We start from the raw sequence: 13,642 nt of genomic DNA, 5'->3' as shown, positions 1-13,642 counted from the left end.
CAAGGCAGCAGACAGGCAAAAATGGCACGGGGGCAGTAGCTGAGAGTTCACGTTTTGATGAGAGAGAGAGAGAGAGAGAGAGAGAGAGAGAGAGAGAGAGAGAGAGAGAGAGAGAGAGAGCTCTGTTAAGAAGGCATTTAGACAGGGTTCTTCAGAATAATATAAAGAGAAGAGTCAGATATTAACTTTGTAATTGATCCTTCTTAGATAAAGAACACTGACATCTATAATAACCCACACTGTAGTCCTGAACTTGTATGAACAGACTTGCCTAAGTGGCAGATGCTGGACGTCATGGTATGGATTATGAGCTCACTATGCAAGTTCTGTGACTTATGGCTGACCTGTACTTAGTTATACTCAGGCCTGGCTGCTGAATGCCAGTATACTTTGAGACTTTGCTCGGAGTACACGACTATACACTACACAGCGACAAAAGTATTGGAATTTGCTCAATTTTCTCAATGGGGAACTGTTGTGATACCAGAGGTATATTACTATCCATTTAGTGCTCTTTCTTCAACTAGACTGGCTAATATTTCTCAAATATATCTTGTTTAAATACGTACAGCTGCTGTATTATTAGAATTATGTTTTATTGTATATTTTGGTCTCTATGAAGTATTTTGACTTTAGAATTTAATGTGTGTGTTTGTATGTATACATGTGCCTATGTATGTGTTTTCTTTCTCAAAAAGTCCTAAACATTTGACCAAGCCTCCCCGTGAAGGCAAGTTTCTATCCTTAGAACTGAGTTTCCCTTGCAGACCTTAGTTTAGATGTGAAGAATTAATGATGAGTGGTAAATTCTACCATTTCATTGTGACTACTTTATTCTGCCACACTTGGAAACTATAGGGGAATGAGGAAGTGGTATGTATGAAATACTATTCTTGTGATAAAACACCAAGTCCAAGTCAACTTGTAAAAGAAAGTATTTAACTTAGAGGATAAAGTTTCAGAGAGTTAGAATCCATGGCCACCAAGGCAGAGAGCAAGGCAGCAGACAGGCAAAAATGGCACAGGAGCAGTAGCTGAAAGTTCACGTTTTGATGTAAGAGAGAGAAAGAGAGAGAAGGAGAGGGAGAGGGGGAGAGGGGGAGAGGGGGAGAGAGGGAGAGAGGGAGAGGGGGAGAGGGGGAGAGGGAGGGAGAGAGGGAGAGAGGGGGAGGGAGAGAGGGAGAGGGGGAGAGAGAGAGAGGGGGAGAGGGAGAGAGGGAGAAAGGGGGAGGGAGGAGAGGGAGAGAGGGAGAGGGGAGAAGGGAGAGGGGAGGAGAGAGGAGGAGAGGGGGAGAGGGGAGGAGAGGGAGAGAGGGGGGAAAGAGAAGGAGAGAGAGAGAGAGAGAGAGAGAGAGAGAGAGAGAGAGAGAGAGAGAGAGAGCTCTGTGAAGCAGGCATTTAGACAGGGTTCTTCAGGATAATATAAAGAGAAGAGTCAGATATTAACTTTGTAATTGATCCTTCTTAGATAAAGAACACTGACATCTATAATAACCCACACTGTAGTCCTGAACTTGTATGAACAGACTTGCCTAAGTGGCAGATGCTGGACGTCATGGTATGGATTATGAGCTCACTATGCAAGTTCTGTGACTTATGGCTGACCTGTACTTAGTTATACTCAGGCCTGGCTGCTGAATGCCAGTATACTTTGAGACTTTGCTCGGAGTACACGACTATACACTACACAGCGACAAAAGTATTGGAATTTGCTCAATTTTCTCAATGGGGAACTGTTGTGATACCAGAGGTATATTACTATCCATTTAGTGCTCTTTCTTCAACTAGACTGGCTAATATTTCTCAAAAATATCTTGTTTAAATACATACAGCTGCTGTATTATTAGAATTATGTTTTATTGTATATTATATTTTGGTCTTTATGAAGTAATTTGACTTTAGAATTTAACATGTGTGTTTGTATGTATACATGTGCCTATGTATGTTTGTATTTCCTCCCTCAAGGTTGTGCTTCATAGACATCCCTATATATTAATACTGTAATACTATTTCATAAACATACCAAGAAATAACATAGGTTCTCTGTATTGAAATTATTAATCTCAGAAAACTGGAGTCGCTTCACAGTAGTGGGTATAAATTATGATACATCTTACACTATAATGTGTGCCTATTTTCATTTTTAACAAACATTCCCTGTCATTTATTTACCAGGTAAACTTTATCCCCTAAAATGTAGACTTTTCCATATATGTGAAATGTTATAGTGTATACATACTCCATATTGAACAATTGAAATAATTTATGGTTTATCCTGAATTGTAGATATCACAATTAGCTAATATTGTGACCCACATATCTTTGGAATTAGGTATCATTCATATACTGATTATTTTGTTCTGAATAAGTGATAAATATTTCAACAAATAAAGTAGAGAATCAGGTGAATTACAGACTGGTGAACTAAGTAAAGTGTCAGTAACTATTTACAGTAATCGATGGGTATAAAGTGTTCATATGTGGTGAACCAGAAGAAAAGTATGCAGAGGTCATTGTACTTCTGTGCATGTAGAAACATGGTGCTGAAAAGATATATCAATTCTTTCTCTTGTTTTCATGTGCCATGTGGTTTATTTATCCAGACACCATTTCAAAGAACTATAGCTGTCTTGATGAATTGGCCAAAGCCTAAATGTAGATATTTTCATATTTGTGAAAAGTTAATTAGCCAAGATAGGTTTCCAGTGTACATGTCAGGAAGTCCAAAGTCTGTAGAGGTCCTCGGCATTATCTACTTTATGACATAGAGTCCATGGTCACTTTATTCCAGGATAGATATTGCTACATCAGTGTCATATTTCATCCTAGTCATTATAATGAAGTACCAGCACTTCTTGTCAGCTCACAGATACTTAGGGTTGGGAGCCTCTTCCTCACACCTGGCCTAAAGCCAACTACAAATGGGGAGATCTTTGACTGATATCTGATGGGAATACAAACGTGACCCTCAAAAGTGCAGCTACCTTGTAACCCACACACCCTGTGAGAGTGACACATAAGTACTCAGAATATCTACCCAGTTTGTAGAGGCTGCATTACACTTGGAGCAACTCTTACATAGAGCTGAGTTAATGAACTTGAATGGCCAGCAGGACCCAGATACTCACTCTTCCCCATCACTGCTCTGTTTAATGTGGATGCCACAAGACACATGAGTACAGAAGAGCATAGGGTAGTAAAGACCAGAAGGAGAAACAAGGCACCGGGTACTTAATATTGTTTTCCAGGATTATGGAATGTCAAAGGATGAATGGATAATTGTAGTTACACTATGTGCCTTAGACTAAAATGTATGTGTTAAAAAGTTAAAGTTCTATGTTCTTTATGATGAATGCAGAATCAGGATGTATCAACTGATGGAGGTTGAAATATGCTTGTGAGATATGGTGAAGAGACTTTTCAGTTCTTCTGGGATTCAAAATGCTTACAGGAATTGATGGTCATGACATTTATTTTAATGGGGAGAGTGAGATGTCTTGATAGTATAAGTGTTTGTCATTGGACCTGATATTCTGATACTAACCCCAGGTACCCACATAATGGAAGGGGAAAACTAGATACCAACAGTTGCCCCTGATGTGATTTCCCCCAAACTGAATACATACATAAAGTTTTTGAAACGTACATTTAGTAGTCATGTATTGAAACATAGACTCTTGTTGCTTTATATTCCCATTCTCTAGAAAGCAAAAGAAAAATAAAAATAAGCTGTTTAGTTTTCTAATCTTTGCCTGTGCTTACCATCAGCAAAGACAGCCCAGTAGTAGGCTAAGCCTAATCACATATACTGACTCAGTACACTTTTATCCATGTCAAAGATGCTTGTGTAATAAATAGTGCCATGAGCTGACAGTTACTTTCTGTCCCTCTAGTTCTACCTCGAAACACAATTCCCACACCTTCCTCAAGAGTTGAAGAAGGGTCCCCAAAGTCCTCGATAAAGGTAAGAAGCCCCTTTTCTTTATGTAAGAGAAAACTTTCTTGAATGATTCCCTCTTGTTTTTATGGCAATCACATTTGAAAAAGTAAAGTCAATTAGGTATAGCATGAGCATTCAATAGTTTATTTAGGAAGAGAAGGAAATGGAATCATATCAGATTGGTGATTTAATAGAACATTCACACTTGCTATGTCAGGTAGTGACCTTGAGTTGGGGCAGGTTGTCTTCTGGACAATCGTGTTGTGCTTTACAGTATATAAATTTCACTCAGAAGGTGACAGGCATATCATCCATGTAGACTTAAATGTGCTCCCCTTTTATGGCTTCTAGATCCTGTGGGTTAGGTTGAATTTGACTGTGTTCCCCAAAGATGGATGTGGTGGAAGCATCACGTGTCCCAGCATGGAATGTTCAGGTGTCAAGAGCTTAAGACATGAGGATGCATGCAAATTATTGGAGTGCTTCATAAAAGGGGTTAGTGTAACCCCTTTATAATAGATGTTAGCTTCACCATATTGTGATATAACTCAGCTAACCTTCAGTAGAAGCCAACACATAGGGTTGTCTGATGCACTATTTAGTCAGCAAATGTGGGAAAAATACTAGTTTTTGTCACAAAGTAGACATCAGTGTTAGCATCACATACTATACTAATACAGAACATTTCACCTGATTCTCCATTAGTCAGTAAGAGTCAGTAGATTAGTAAGAGACTAGATTATCTCTACAATCTCTGGTGTAATTATGTCCTGCAAAGGCATGAACAAAAGAGCTGTACAAACAGAATTTAGCACAATATGAGTCTCTTAAGTATTTTCTTTCCTGTATGTTGCAGGTGGAGCCTAAAAAAGATCAGCACGGTATGTATTCTGCAGTCACTGAAGACACGTGTTAAATATGACTTGTGTTAATACTGGTTGTCTTTTGTATGGTTGCACCACAGTGAGCAAATACACATGTATTGATTGAAAATTGAATGGTTGTTCTAAAAAAAGTGATGCCTCAAGGGAGAAATGGCAGCCATGTGCCTACAGCTGCTGCATCCAGCTGTGACCTCTTTAGTTTGATGTTTTATGTACTAGGCTGCATCTAAACCTATCTTATTTATACAGATATTCAAGGTATTCAACCCAATTTCCAGTGAAAAGGTTTAGAAAAAAATCAGGGTAGAGATTGACTTCTGTGTTTAAAGTTTGCCACAGCCACACATAGTGGGTTGACTTGTATTTCTCTAGACAGATGAATAAACTACAATTCGGAGTAAGTGATGGAGGTATTTAGATGTGCAGTGCACCATCTACATTTAACCCCATCAAGTGCATACAAAACCCAGGAAACAGGTTCCAGTTTTCCAACATCTGCCTGCACTAACTCAAAGCTTCAGGAATCCCAAACCCTGTCATAGCTGCCACAGTGCTCAGAGGGCCTGGGCAGTGTTATTCACCTGCCTACAGACATTAACAAGGATGAAAGAAAAGCCCATGTTTTGATGCAGACCACTGATCCTGTGCTGACCTCTATATTGAAATAGGTTAGATGTGTAGGAACTGGGTTCAGACTAGACTTGGAACTAGACTTGGTTGGTTCCTTCTAGTAAAACCTGGTGAAAAGCTTTAAGGGGTTGACAATATTAGCATGAACACAAAGAACAAAACAACTAAGGGAAAGTATTCACTAAGAACTCTAATTACCAGTTAGATACTAATCTGTACTAATTTTTTTTTTAAATAGAGGATTTTTGTTTGGTTTTAGTTTTTTTTGTTTGTTTGTTTGTTTTTGTTTCTCTTTTTTTAGACCGGGTTTTGCTGTGTATCCATGACTTTCTGAAACTGTCTTCTGTCTGTCTGTCCATCTACCTATCTATATGGCCTGGAACTCACATAGTTCTATCTGCCTCTGACTACAGTGTAGTGTTATAAAAGGAGTCCACTACCACATCCTTGGAATACACACAGAAAAGTGAGGTACATTCTGTGCTCCAGGAGGCTTTCCTCTCAGTAGTGGTCAGTCTCCATATTTAAAGTGTGAATACTGAGTAGATATTTTCAGCAGTGAACCACATGACTCAATATCATTACTTCAAGTATTTTCTGTATAGATCATCTACAGTGTTAGCACTTTGCTATACTGTGCTTTGATTAAGGGAAACTAGTGTGAAACTATGGACAGGAGCTTCAGCCCAGTTGGCTCAGTACATGTTTAGCGAGTCCAGGACCCAGAGTTAGTATCCTAGTTCTGCATAAAATGTGCCCAGGATGGCTCAATCCTATTAATGCTTATCCTTGAGAAGTGGAGGAAGGAGAAACATAAGTTCAAGGTCATTATTTTCTGTAGAGTAAATTACATGCTAAAATAGGATAGAGACCTTACCAGAAAAAATTCAAAATAGAGAGAGAAGGTAGGGCTGGTGAGGGAGGTAGGACCAGGTATGATACAGTCTCACTGCCCTGGAGTCAGTACCCATATCTAAGCAGGAGCTAAGAAAGGCCATTCAGAGAGTCAGGGAGGTTGCCACCTACAAGTGATGTGAACATACCCTGCTTACTATGTTACCACTGCACCAGGCTGCTGTTCTTGTCAGTTCATGATGAGGACATGTCCACACTTGGCTAGTTGAGGGAAAGTTTCTATTCAGCCCAACCATAATGTGACACCTTGGTTTTGAGTAACTTTGAAACTGAGCATTTCTAGAACATATCTCAATGTGGTCTTCTGATCAGCCAATCACTCCCTGAGAAGCACCAGTCAGGTTGAAGTTCTTAGAGGAAGACCACATATTTCTACTAAGCTAGGAGCCTCCTACAGCTTCTTAGGTAAACAGCAAAAATGCATACATTTTCTATTTCCGTATGTAACCAACTGAAACCTCATGCTTCCTAGATTCATTCATATGTAGGTGATTCTTTTGTCATTTAATAGACATAACAAAGCAATTCTATGTGTTTTTCCTTAAGGGCTACCTGTGAGTGTGTGTGTGTATAATTGTATATCCATATGTTTTGAACTAAGATTCATAGGATTTCAAGTGTACAGCATTGTAGTGAACACCACTCAGAAGTGAGAGTGCATACATTTCAGGGTTTTTTGTTTGTTTATTTGTTTGTTTGTTTGAGACACGATTTCTTTGTATAGCCTTGGCTGTTCTGGAACTCACTATGTAGACCAGGCTGGCCTCGAACTCAGAAATCTACCTGCCTCTGCCTCTCAAGCGCTGGGATTAAAGGCATGCACCACCACTGCCCAGCTACATTTCAGTTTTTATGTGGCTCTAAGAGACATGGATTCTGTTGATCAGGTACAACACCAACATAACAGAGTCCTGGTGCTCTTCTCTGTATATTGTCACACTGACGTGAAGTTATGCTTTTCTACACGCTGCTGTGCACAATGCACTTGGGGATCTTTCAAAAGCACCATTGAACCGCTGATGATGGTTCCTGAGGAATGTTCATGAGATGGAATGGAATAAACATAGAACCATTACTGGTTTTTTGTTGTTTGGTTTTTGCTGGTTTGTTGTTTGTTTGTTTTTGCCACGAAGCTGACATGACTTGTCTCTGTCGTTAATGCATTCCAAGCAACACATGTCTTGAGACAGAGCCATCACAGGAATATTGCTGCTCCCCTGCATGCTGATGAACATCAACTCAGAGCTTGTACTTCCAGGGACAATCTACAAGCTGAAGCAACAGGTACTGAGGAAATAGAATAATTTTATTAAATTATACCCAGTTTTTGTAGATCATAATGTATAATACAAGGAAACAAAGATGACCAGATTAGAAACATTTTCTTCTGTAGATGATGTTAATTTGTGTACTTCATTAGTTGAAATTCAACCACAGAATTTAAAACTAGATATAAGACTCTGTTCTCACTGAGTAATGTAATGAGAAAGAGAGGAAAAGTGAACTCTGTCTTGTCTGCATCACTGTCACTTCACCTGCTGCAGGTGGGAACAGGTGAGCCACCCTCTCTGTTACCTAGTCCCAGACACCTGTAATGTGGATGGATTGGATGTCAACCATCTCAAGAGTGACCGTGTGATTATCAAAAGTGTTGAGAATGAAGACAGAAATGGAATTAGATCACAGCGGTTCTGGTCTGACTCTTGGGAGAGGGTCCCTGGAGTAGTGTGTTACACCCTGTGCTTGGGAGGCTTGAGGGAGAGGGAGAGAACAGTAGAAACAAGGAAATGGCAGGAGGGGCAGGAGGTTTCTGTGGGTTTTTTTCTTTCAAAGGCATCATGATGATCCCTGTCAGTTGTGTATTCTTTGCTTGTGGCTCTGTCATTTGAAGGCAGTCTTTTACACTTAGCACTTTTCAGTCTATGCCACTACCAACTGGCCAAGCCTGCCACTGCTGTTAGTAGCTCTCCATGGAAGCTGTGCCAAAGGTACTGTCTCAGTTTGTGTGCTGAAATCCTAAGACCAAACTATGCTGAAGGAGGAATGTGTGGTTTGCCACAATAGTTTGAGTATGGAGGGCACTCTTGCTGAGAACCATGAATGTAGGAGTTTCAGGCAGAGTTCCAGTGCAATCTGAGAAAGAGATGGAGTGCTTATGTCCAGCTCACCTTCTCCCTGTACAGTGATGGATCTCAGCCCAAAGAACAATGTCACTAACAGTGGCACAGTATGCTACCTCAGTTTATTACCTCAAGATAATGTTCCGCAGGCACAATCTCAATCTTATGCAATTGACCACCGAGATTAAACGTCACCACACATACAAACTGTTGTAGTCCCTTTGGGTTTTTCTCCTAGGGTAAACCAGTATCTCTGGTAAAATATAATCCTCTCCTGTGCACTCAAATGACCTATAGATAAAGGCCTTCACTGTGGTCCTGATAATGCAGCATGTACATCCTGTTCCTGTGGTCCCTTGGGATTTTTTTTTTTTTTTTTTTTTTTTTTTTGGTAGTAGTGCCTTTCTTGATCCTCTTAGTGACCATTTAGTTCTGCTTTACAGGACATCCACAGGTTAGACTGCTGAATTAGTTAACAGGATTTTCTACCATGGCCTCCCTGCACCAGTAGCAGTGAGTGCCCTTCCAAATAAAGGCCTAATGTATGTCTCTAGCTTGTAGCAGCCTATGCTCCTTAATTTGACTATCATACTAAGTGAATAAGTCAAGGGAGATGAGAAGCTGACATTCATCTTGGACCCTTTGACTTAATGGGTAAGAAAATGTATACAACTGGCCCACTCTTGGAGCTTTAAGAGGCATTCTTGGTTTAGCCTCCACGAAACAGAGGCTAAGTTTAAGCGTTCTCCTAATATTGCCAGTGTTCCTCAGAATAAAAGACACTGACTCTTGGGGTATCAGTTCTACAGGTACCCATCTTACCATAGGATATTCCTCTCCTCTGCACTGTCACTACTGGAGTCTTTCAGTCTTGACAAGGTCTGACCTGCCTTATGTTTTAGGGTCGTGGGATTTTAGTCTAAGAAAATCTCTGTCCTCTAAGTGGCTTCACTATAACTTCTTTCATAGGTTTACAGCCTGCTCTTCTCTGAAGTATGTTTGCTTTACTTGGATTCTCTCATTCTGCATTTGCTTTTGGCCCCTCTTATAGGCTGTGTCTGTAGGTTTAATGCACATTGTCTATCTGCTTCTGAGCCCTGAGCCAGAGACACAGGATTCAACTATTAGTCCCACCTTTTCAGTCTTCCCTCTTCTGACCTCTTATCCCATCCTTCTCCACCACTTCTCATTCTTCCTGGTTGCATGTTGACTCTGAACTATATGTCTGCCAACCATGGAAGTGTCTGTGATCCCTTTCAACTGTTACATTATTGTTGATGCTGCAAACTAGAATACATTGTCCACACAGTGTGGCCTAACTCCTAGCCATGGCCTAGGTCCCCAGTCTTGGCCTGGGGTATACTAGGTCTATCTGTCACTAAATGTTTTTTCCTCACAAAGCTCATGAGACTGAGATCACTGGAAGAAAACAGAAAAGAACCGTTCTCAGGGAAAGCATGCCTAGAAAGGCAGTCTCAGTAGGCCATCTGGATTAGACCTTTACTCTATGGACAAAGATAAAAGACTACTGGTATCCAGCAGAGGCTGAAGAGAAAATAGTAATTATCCTGTGCTCAAAATCATCTCAGGAACTGACTGTAATCTCTGATTTTTATCATAAGATTTGTGGGACCAGTGAGATAGCTCAATAGTAAGGTACTTGCTGTAAAGACTGAAGACAGGAATTTGAACCTAGAACCTACTTGGTTTACTGAAAGAACTGGGTACATAAGGTTCACCTCTGCTAGATATACAGCCAGTTACTGAGCCTCCCAAATAGAGGAAACAGTTAAAAAAAAGTTTTTTAAAGATTTATTTCATTGTTACATTATGTAACAAATTCTTTCAGGTTGCTTTAGTTTAGCATTTCCTAGAAAGCAAATTTTGTTTCTCATTTTAATATAGGGTCTGCTTAAATCCAACACAACTCAAAAAACAGGTCAATGAAAATGACAAATATTTATTGTAATCAAGCTGCTATTGATTGATTAGGGACACAGAACAGACTTGGGAGTTAAACTGTGACCCCCAAGCCAGAATCTCAGAGAATTTAAGCTTGCCAACCAAGAGCATCTATGCCAAGTTATTGTTACATTTTTCTACTAATAAGGATTTAGGGATAAGGGCTCTCCTTAAGTGGTTGATCTATGTGAACTGCTACAGAATGTCCGTTTTACAGTCCAACCAATGAAATTCCTTTGTTATTTTGTAGCTAGAAACAGCCATTGTATTTTGCGGAGCAAAAGCTTTATAACAGGAGCTGTGGTTAGGAACCGTTACTAAGTTCTGTGGAGTAAAGGATAAACAGCAGGAGCTGTGGTTAGGTACATTCATTATGCTCTGAAACAAAATGGCAGTACTTTGGACAAGTCTCTTTTACTTGTTCTCAATATTGCCCTTTGTCTTTGTACCATATTAAAATCTTTGATTATCTGTTTCTCAGTATAGGGGATTATATTGGGTTGTTGGAACCATGAGCATAATTTAGTTAATTCTTGAATGAATAACTTTAACTAAAGCATTGAGAGTTCATGAGCCTATAAGGAACAGGGGACAGAAAAGGGCCAGAGGACCTGCAAAGGCAGTGAACGTGTGATTAGTCAAGAGAATTGATTGACTATACTCTGGAAGCAGGTATTGGCCCGTCTCCCTTGTTCTTCCCTATCCAGTTTTGTTTTATCTTTTCCTAAAGTGTTCTGGACTACTCCCAAATGGTTGGCATAACAACAAGTTTCTCCCAAAGAGAATTCACTTTGGACTTAGCATTTCCGCCTGGGCAGGGGCAATGTACTCTCTTCTATAACTACTTCTAGCTGAAACTGGGGTATCACTTGTCAGGGACCAGTAAGGGTGAAAGGAGTCAAAAGCTGGGTAATGGGGCATTTTTCAGAAGTGTCTGATTAGCTGATCCAGCTGAAGAGACAGTGATCAGTCACATTGGCTGGGCTGGTTTATTTGAACTCTAAGCAAATACAGAGCACAGCCATTTGTAATTTGCAGGTGCTTCCTGGATGGTATCTGCCAGACAAGTGGGAATCTGCTGAGACAAATATAGACTAGGGAAAGAAGTTCAAATTTCCCAGCAATTAGGGAAGGGAAGGAATCCCATTCTCAGGAATGGATAGGTGCAGAAATTTAGGCTATACTTATCTGGAGTCCACTTGACTTGTGACAGGTGGATTCAAGTTTTATAACTTCTTTGATTCCATGAAGCTTATGTGAATTTTATTTTATTTTTTAATTTACAAAAGAAGATAGAAGTTTAGACATGTTAGCATCACTATTGTATTCCAATTCATATTGTAGAAAAGGGAGTTAGCAGGTTTCTATAAAACAACTGGAGTAGATTCATGCAGCAAAAACTATAGCTTTAGGTTAAAAAGTATGAACATCTTTAAGTTATAGCTAGAAGACAGCCAAAGAACCTCAAAATCGAGCTTGTGACTGAATAGTAAGCAGTCAATGCTCTATCAGCTTATGAGAATTCTTTTAATCGGTGTTAAAATTTGGAACTTTTCAGAATATAACAATAACATAGAGGAAGGAAAGAAGTCTGAAACATTTCCCATTTTTCATATAACTTAAATCATTTTCTTATATCTCTACAATTTGTGTTTATATATCTTTTTAAAAATTATCTATTTACTTTACAACCGACTATCAGCCCTTCCTCTCCTCCCAGTACCCCCCCAAATCTTCCTCCATTCCCCCTTCCCCTCAAAAAATGAAGCCCCCACTCTGGGTTCTCAAACAAACCCCATCCCCCTCCACCCTCACCCCCCCCCAACCTGTACATCGAGTCACTGCAGGACTAGTCACATCCTCTCTCGCTGAGGCCAGACAAGGCTGTCTATTTAGGGAGCAGGATCCACTGACAGACAGGCAGGCAGCAGGCTCAAGAACAGCCCCTGCTCCAGTTTTTTGGGGGACCTGCATGCAGGCCAAGCTGCTCATCTGCTACATCTGTGCAGGTGGCCTTGGTCCAGCCCATGCTCACTATTTGTTTGGTGATTCAGTCTCTGGGAGTTCCCAAGAGTCCAGGTTATTTGATTCTGACAGTCTTCCTGTAGAGTCCCTGTCCGTTTTGGGTCCCACAATCTTTCTCCCAACTCTTCCATAAGATTCCTTGAGCTCCATCTAATGTTTGGTGTGAGTGTCTACGTTTGTTTTCATTGGCTGCTGGGTGGAGCCTCTCAGAGGACAGTTATGCTAGACTCCTGTCTGCAAGCACAGCAGAGTATCATTAACAGTGTCCAGGATTGGTTCTTGCCATTAGGATGAGTCTCAACCATTCCCTCAATCTCTGCTCTGATTTTGTCCCTGCACATCTTGTAGTCAAAAGGCTTTTTGGATGGGTTGCTGTCTTTATCCTTCCAGTGGGAGTCCTGCCTTGCTACAGGAAGTGGACAGTTCAGGATTCATATCCTCCACTGCCAGGAATCTCAGCACTGTTGCCCCCTTAGACCCTCTGTGGCATCCCCCCATCCCAGATCTCTGGCACCTGTTAGAGACTGCTCCCATCCCCAGCTGACCTCCCGTCTCTTCCCTGCTCTCTCTACATATTCTCTGCCCCTCTCCTCCTCATCCGCTCTCCTACCTATTTCCCTCTCCATCAATGTCTGATATCTCTTTTGTTTCTCCTTCTGAGAAACATTCAAACAGCTTCCTTTGTGCCCTCCTTGTTATTTGGCTTCTTTGGGTGTGTTGGTTATAGCATAGTTATCCTGTAGTATATGGTAAGTATATTCACTTGTAAGTAAGTACATAGCATGCATGTCCTTTGGGGTCTGGGTTAGCTCACTGAGCATGATATTTTCTAGTTTCATCCATTTGCTTGAGAAATTCATGGTGTCCTTGTTTTAATGGCTGAGTAGTATTCTGTTCCATTGTGTAGATAATGCCGCATTTTCTGTATCCAGTCTCCAGTTGAGAAACATCTAAGTTGTTTCCAGTTTCTGGCTATTACAAATAAAGCTGTTATCAACATAGTTCAGCAAGTGTCCTTGTGGTATAATGGAACATCTTTGGGTATATGCCCAGAAGTGGTATAGCTGGGTCCTGAGGTAGACCTATTCCCAAACTTCTGAAAAAACCACCAAATTGTTTTCCACAGTGGTTGTACAAACTTGCACTCTCACCAGCAGTGGAGGAAT

General features: G+C 40.5%; 1 protein-coding gene across 7 annotated transcripts in view; it reads left to right on the top strand.

Annotated features, from left to right (window-relative positions):
- Positions 1–13,642, top strand: part of LOC117693636 (uncharacterized) — an 80,638-nt gene that overhangs the window by 20,932 nt on the left and 46,064 nt on the right. For 3 of the 7 annotated variants that reach the window (XM_076917376.1, XM_076917377.1, XM_076917374.1), the window contains 3 exons: positions 3,894–3,964; positions 4,797–4,821; positions 7,540–7,653. In XM_076917376.1, the coding sequence (XP_076773491.1) occupies positions 3,894–3,964; positions 4,797–4,821; positions 7,540–7,653 (210 nt within the window). Of the gene's footprint in view, positions 1–1,619; positions 1,751–3,893; positions 3,965–4,796; positions 4,822–7,539; positions 7,654–13,642 lie in introns of those variants that run through there. The other 4 variants (XM_076917378.1, XM_076917379.1, XM_076917375.1 and 1 more) reach the window with 3 other exon arrangements.

This window comes from Arvicanthis niloticus, chromosome 21 (assembly GCF_011762505.2).
Source record: "Arvicanthis niloticus isolate mArvNil1 chromosome 21, mArvNil1.pat.X, whole genome shotgun sequence".
Classification (NCBI taxonomy): domain Eukaryota; kingdom Metazoa; phylum Chordata; class Mammalia; order Rodentia; family Muridae; genus Arvicanthis; species Arvicanthis niloticus.
Note: the sequence above shows the minus strand (reverse complement) of the source record. Positions and strands in the feature narration are given on the sequence as shown.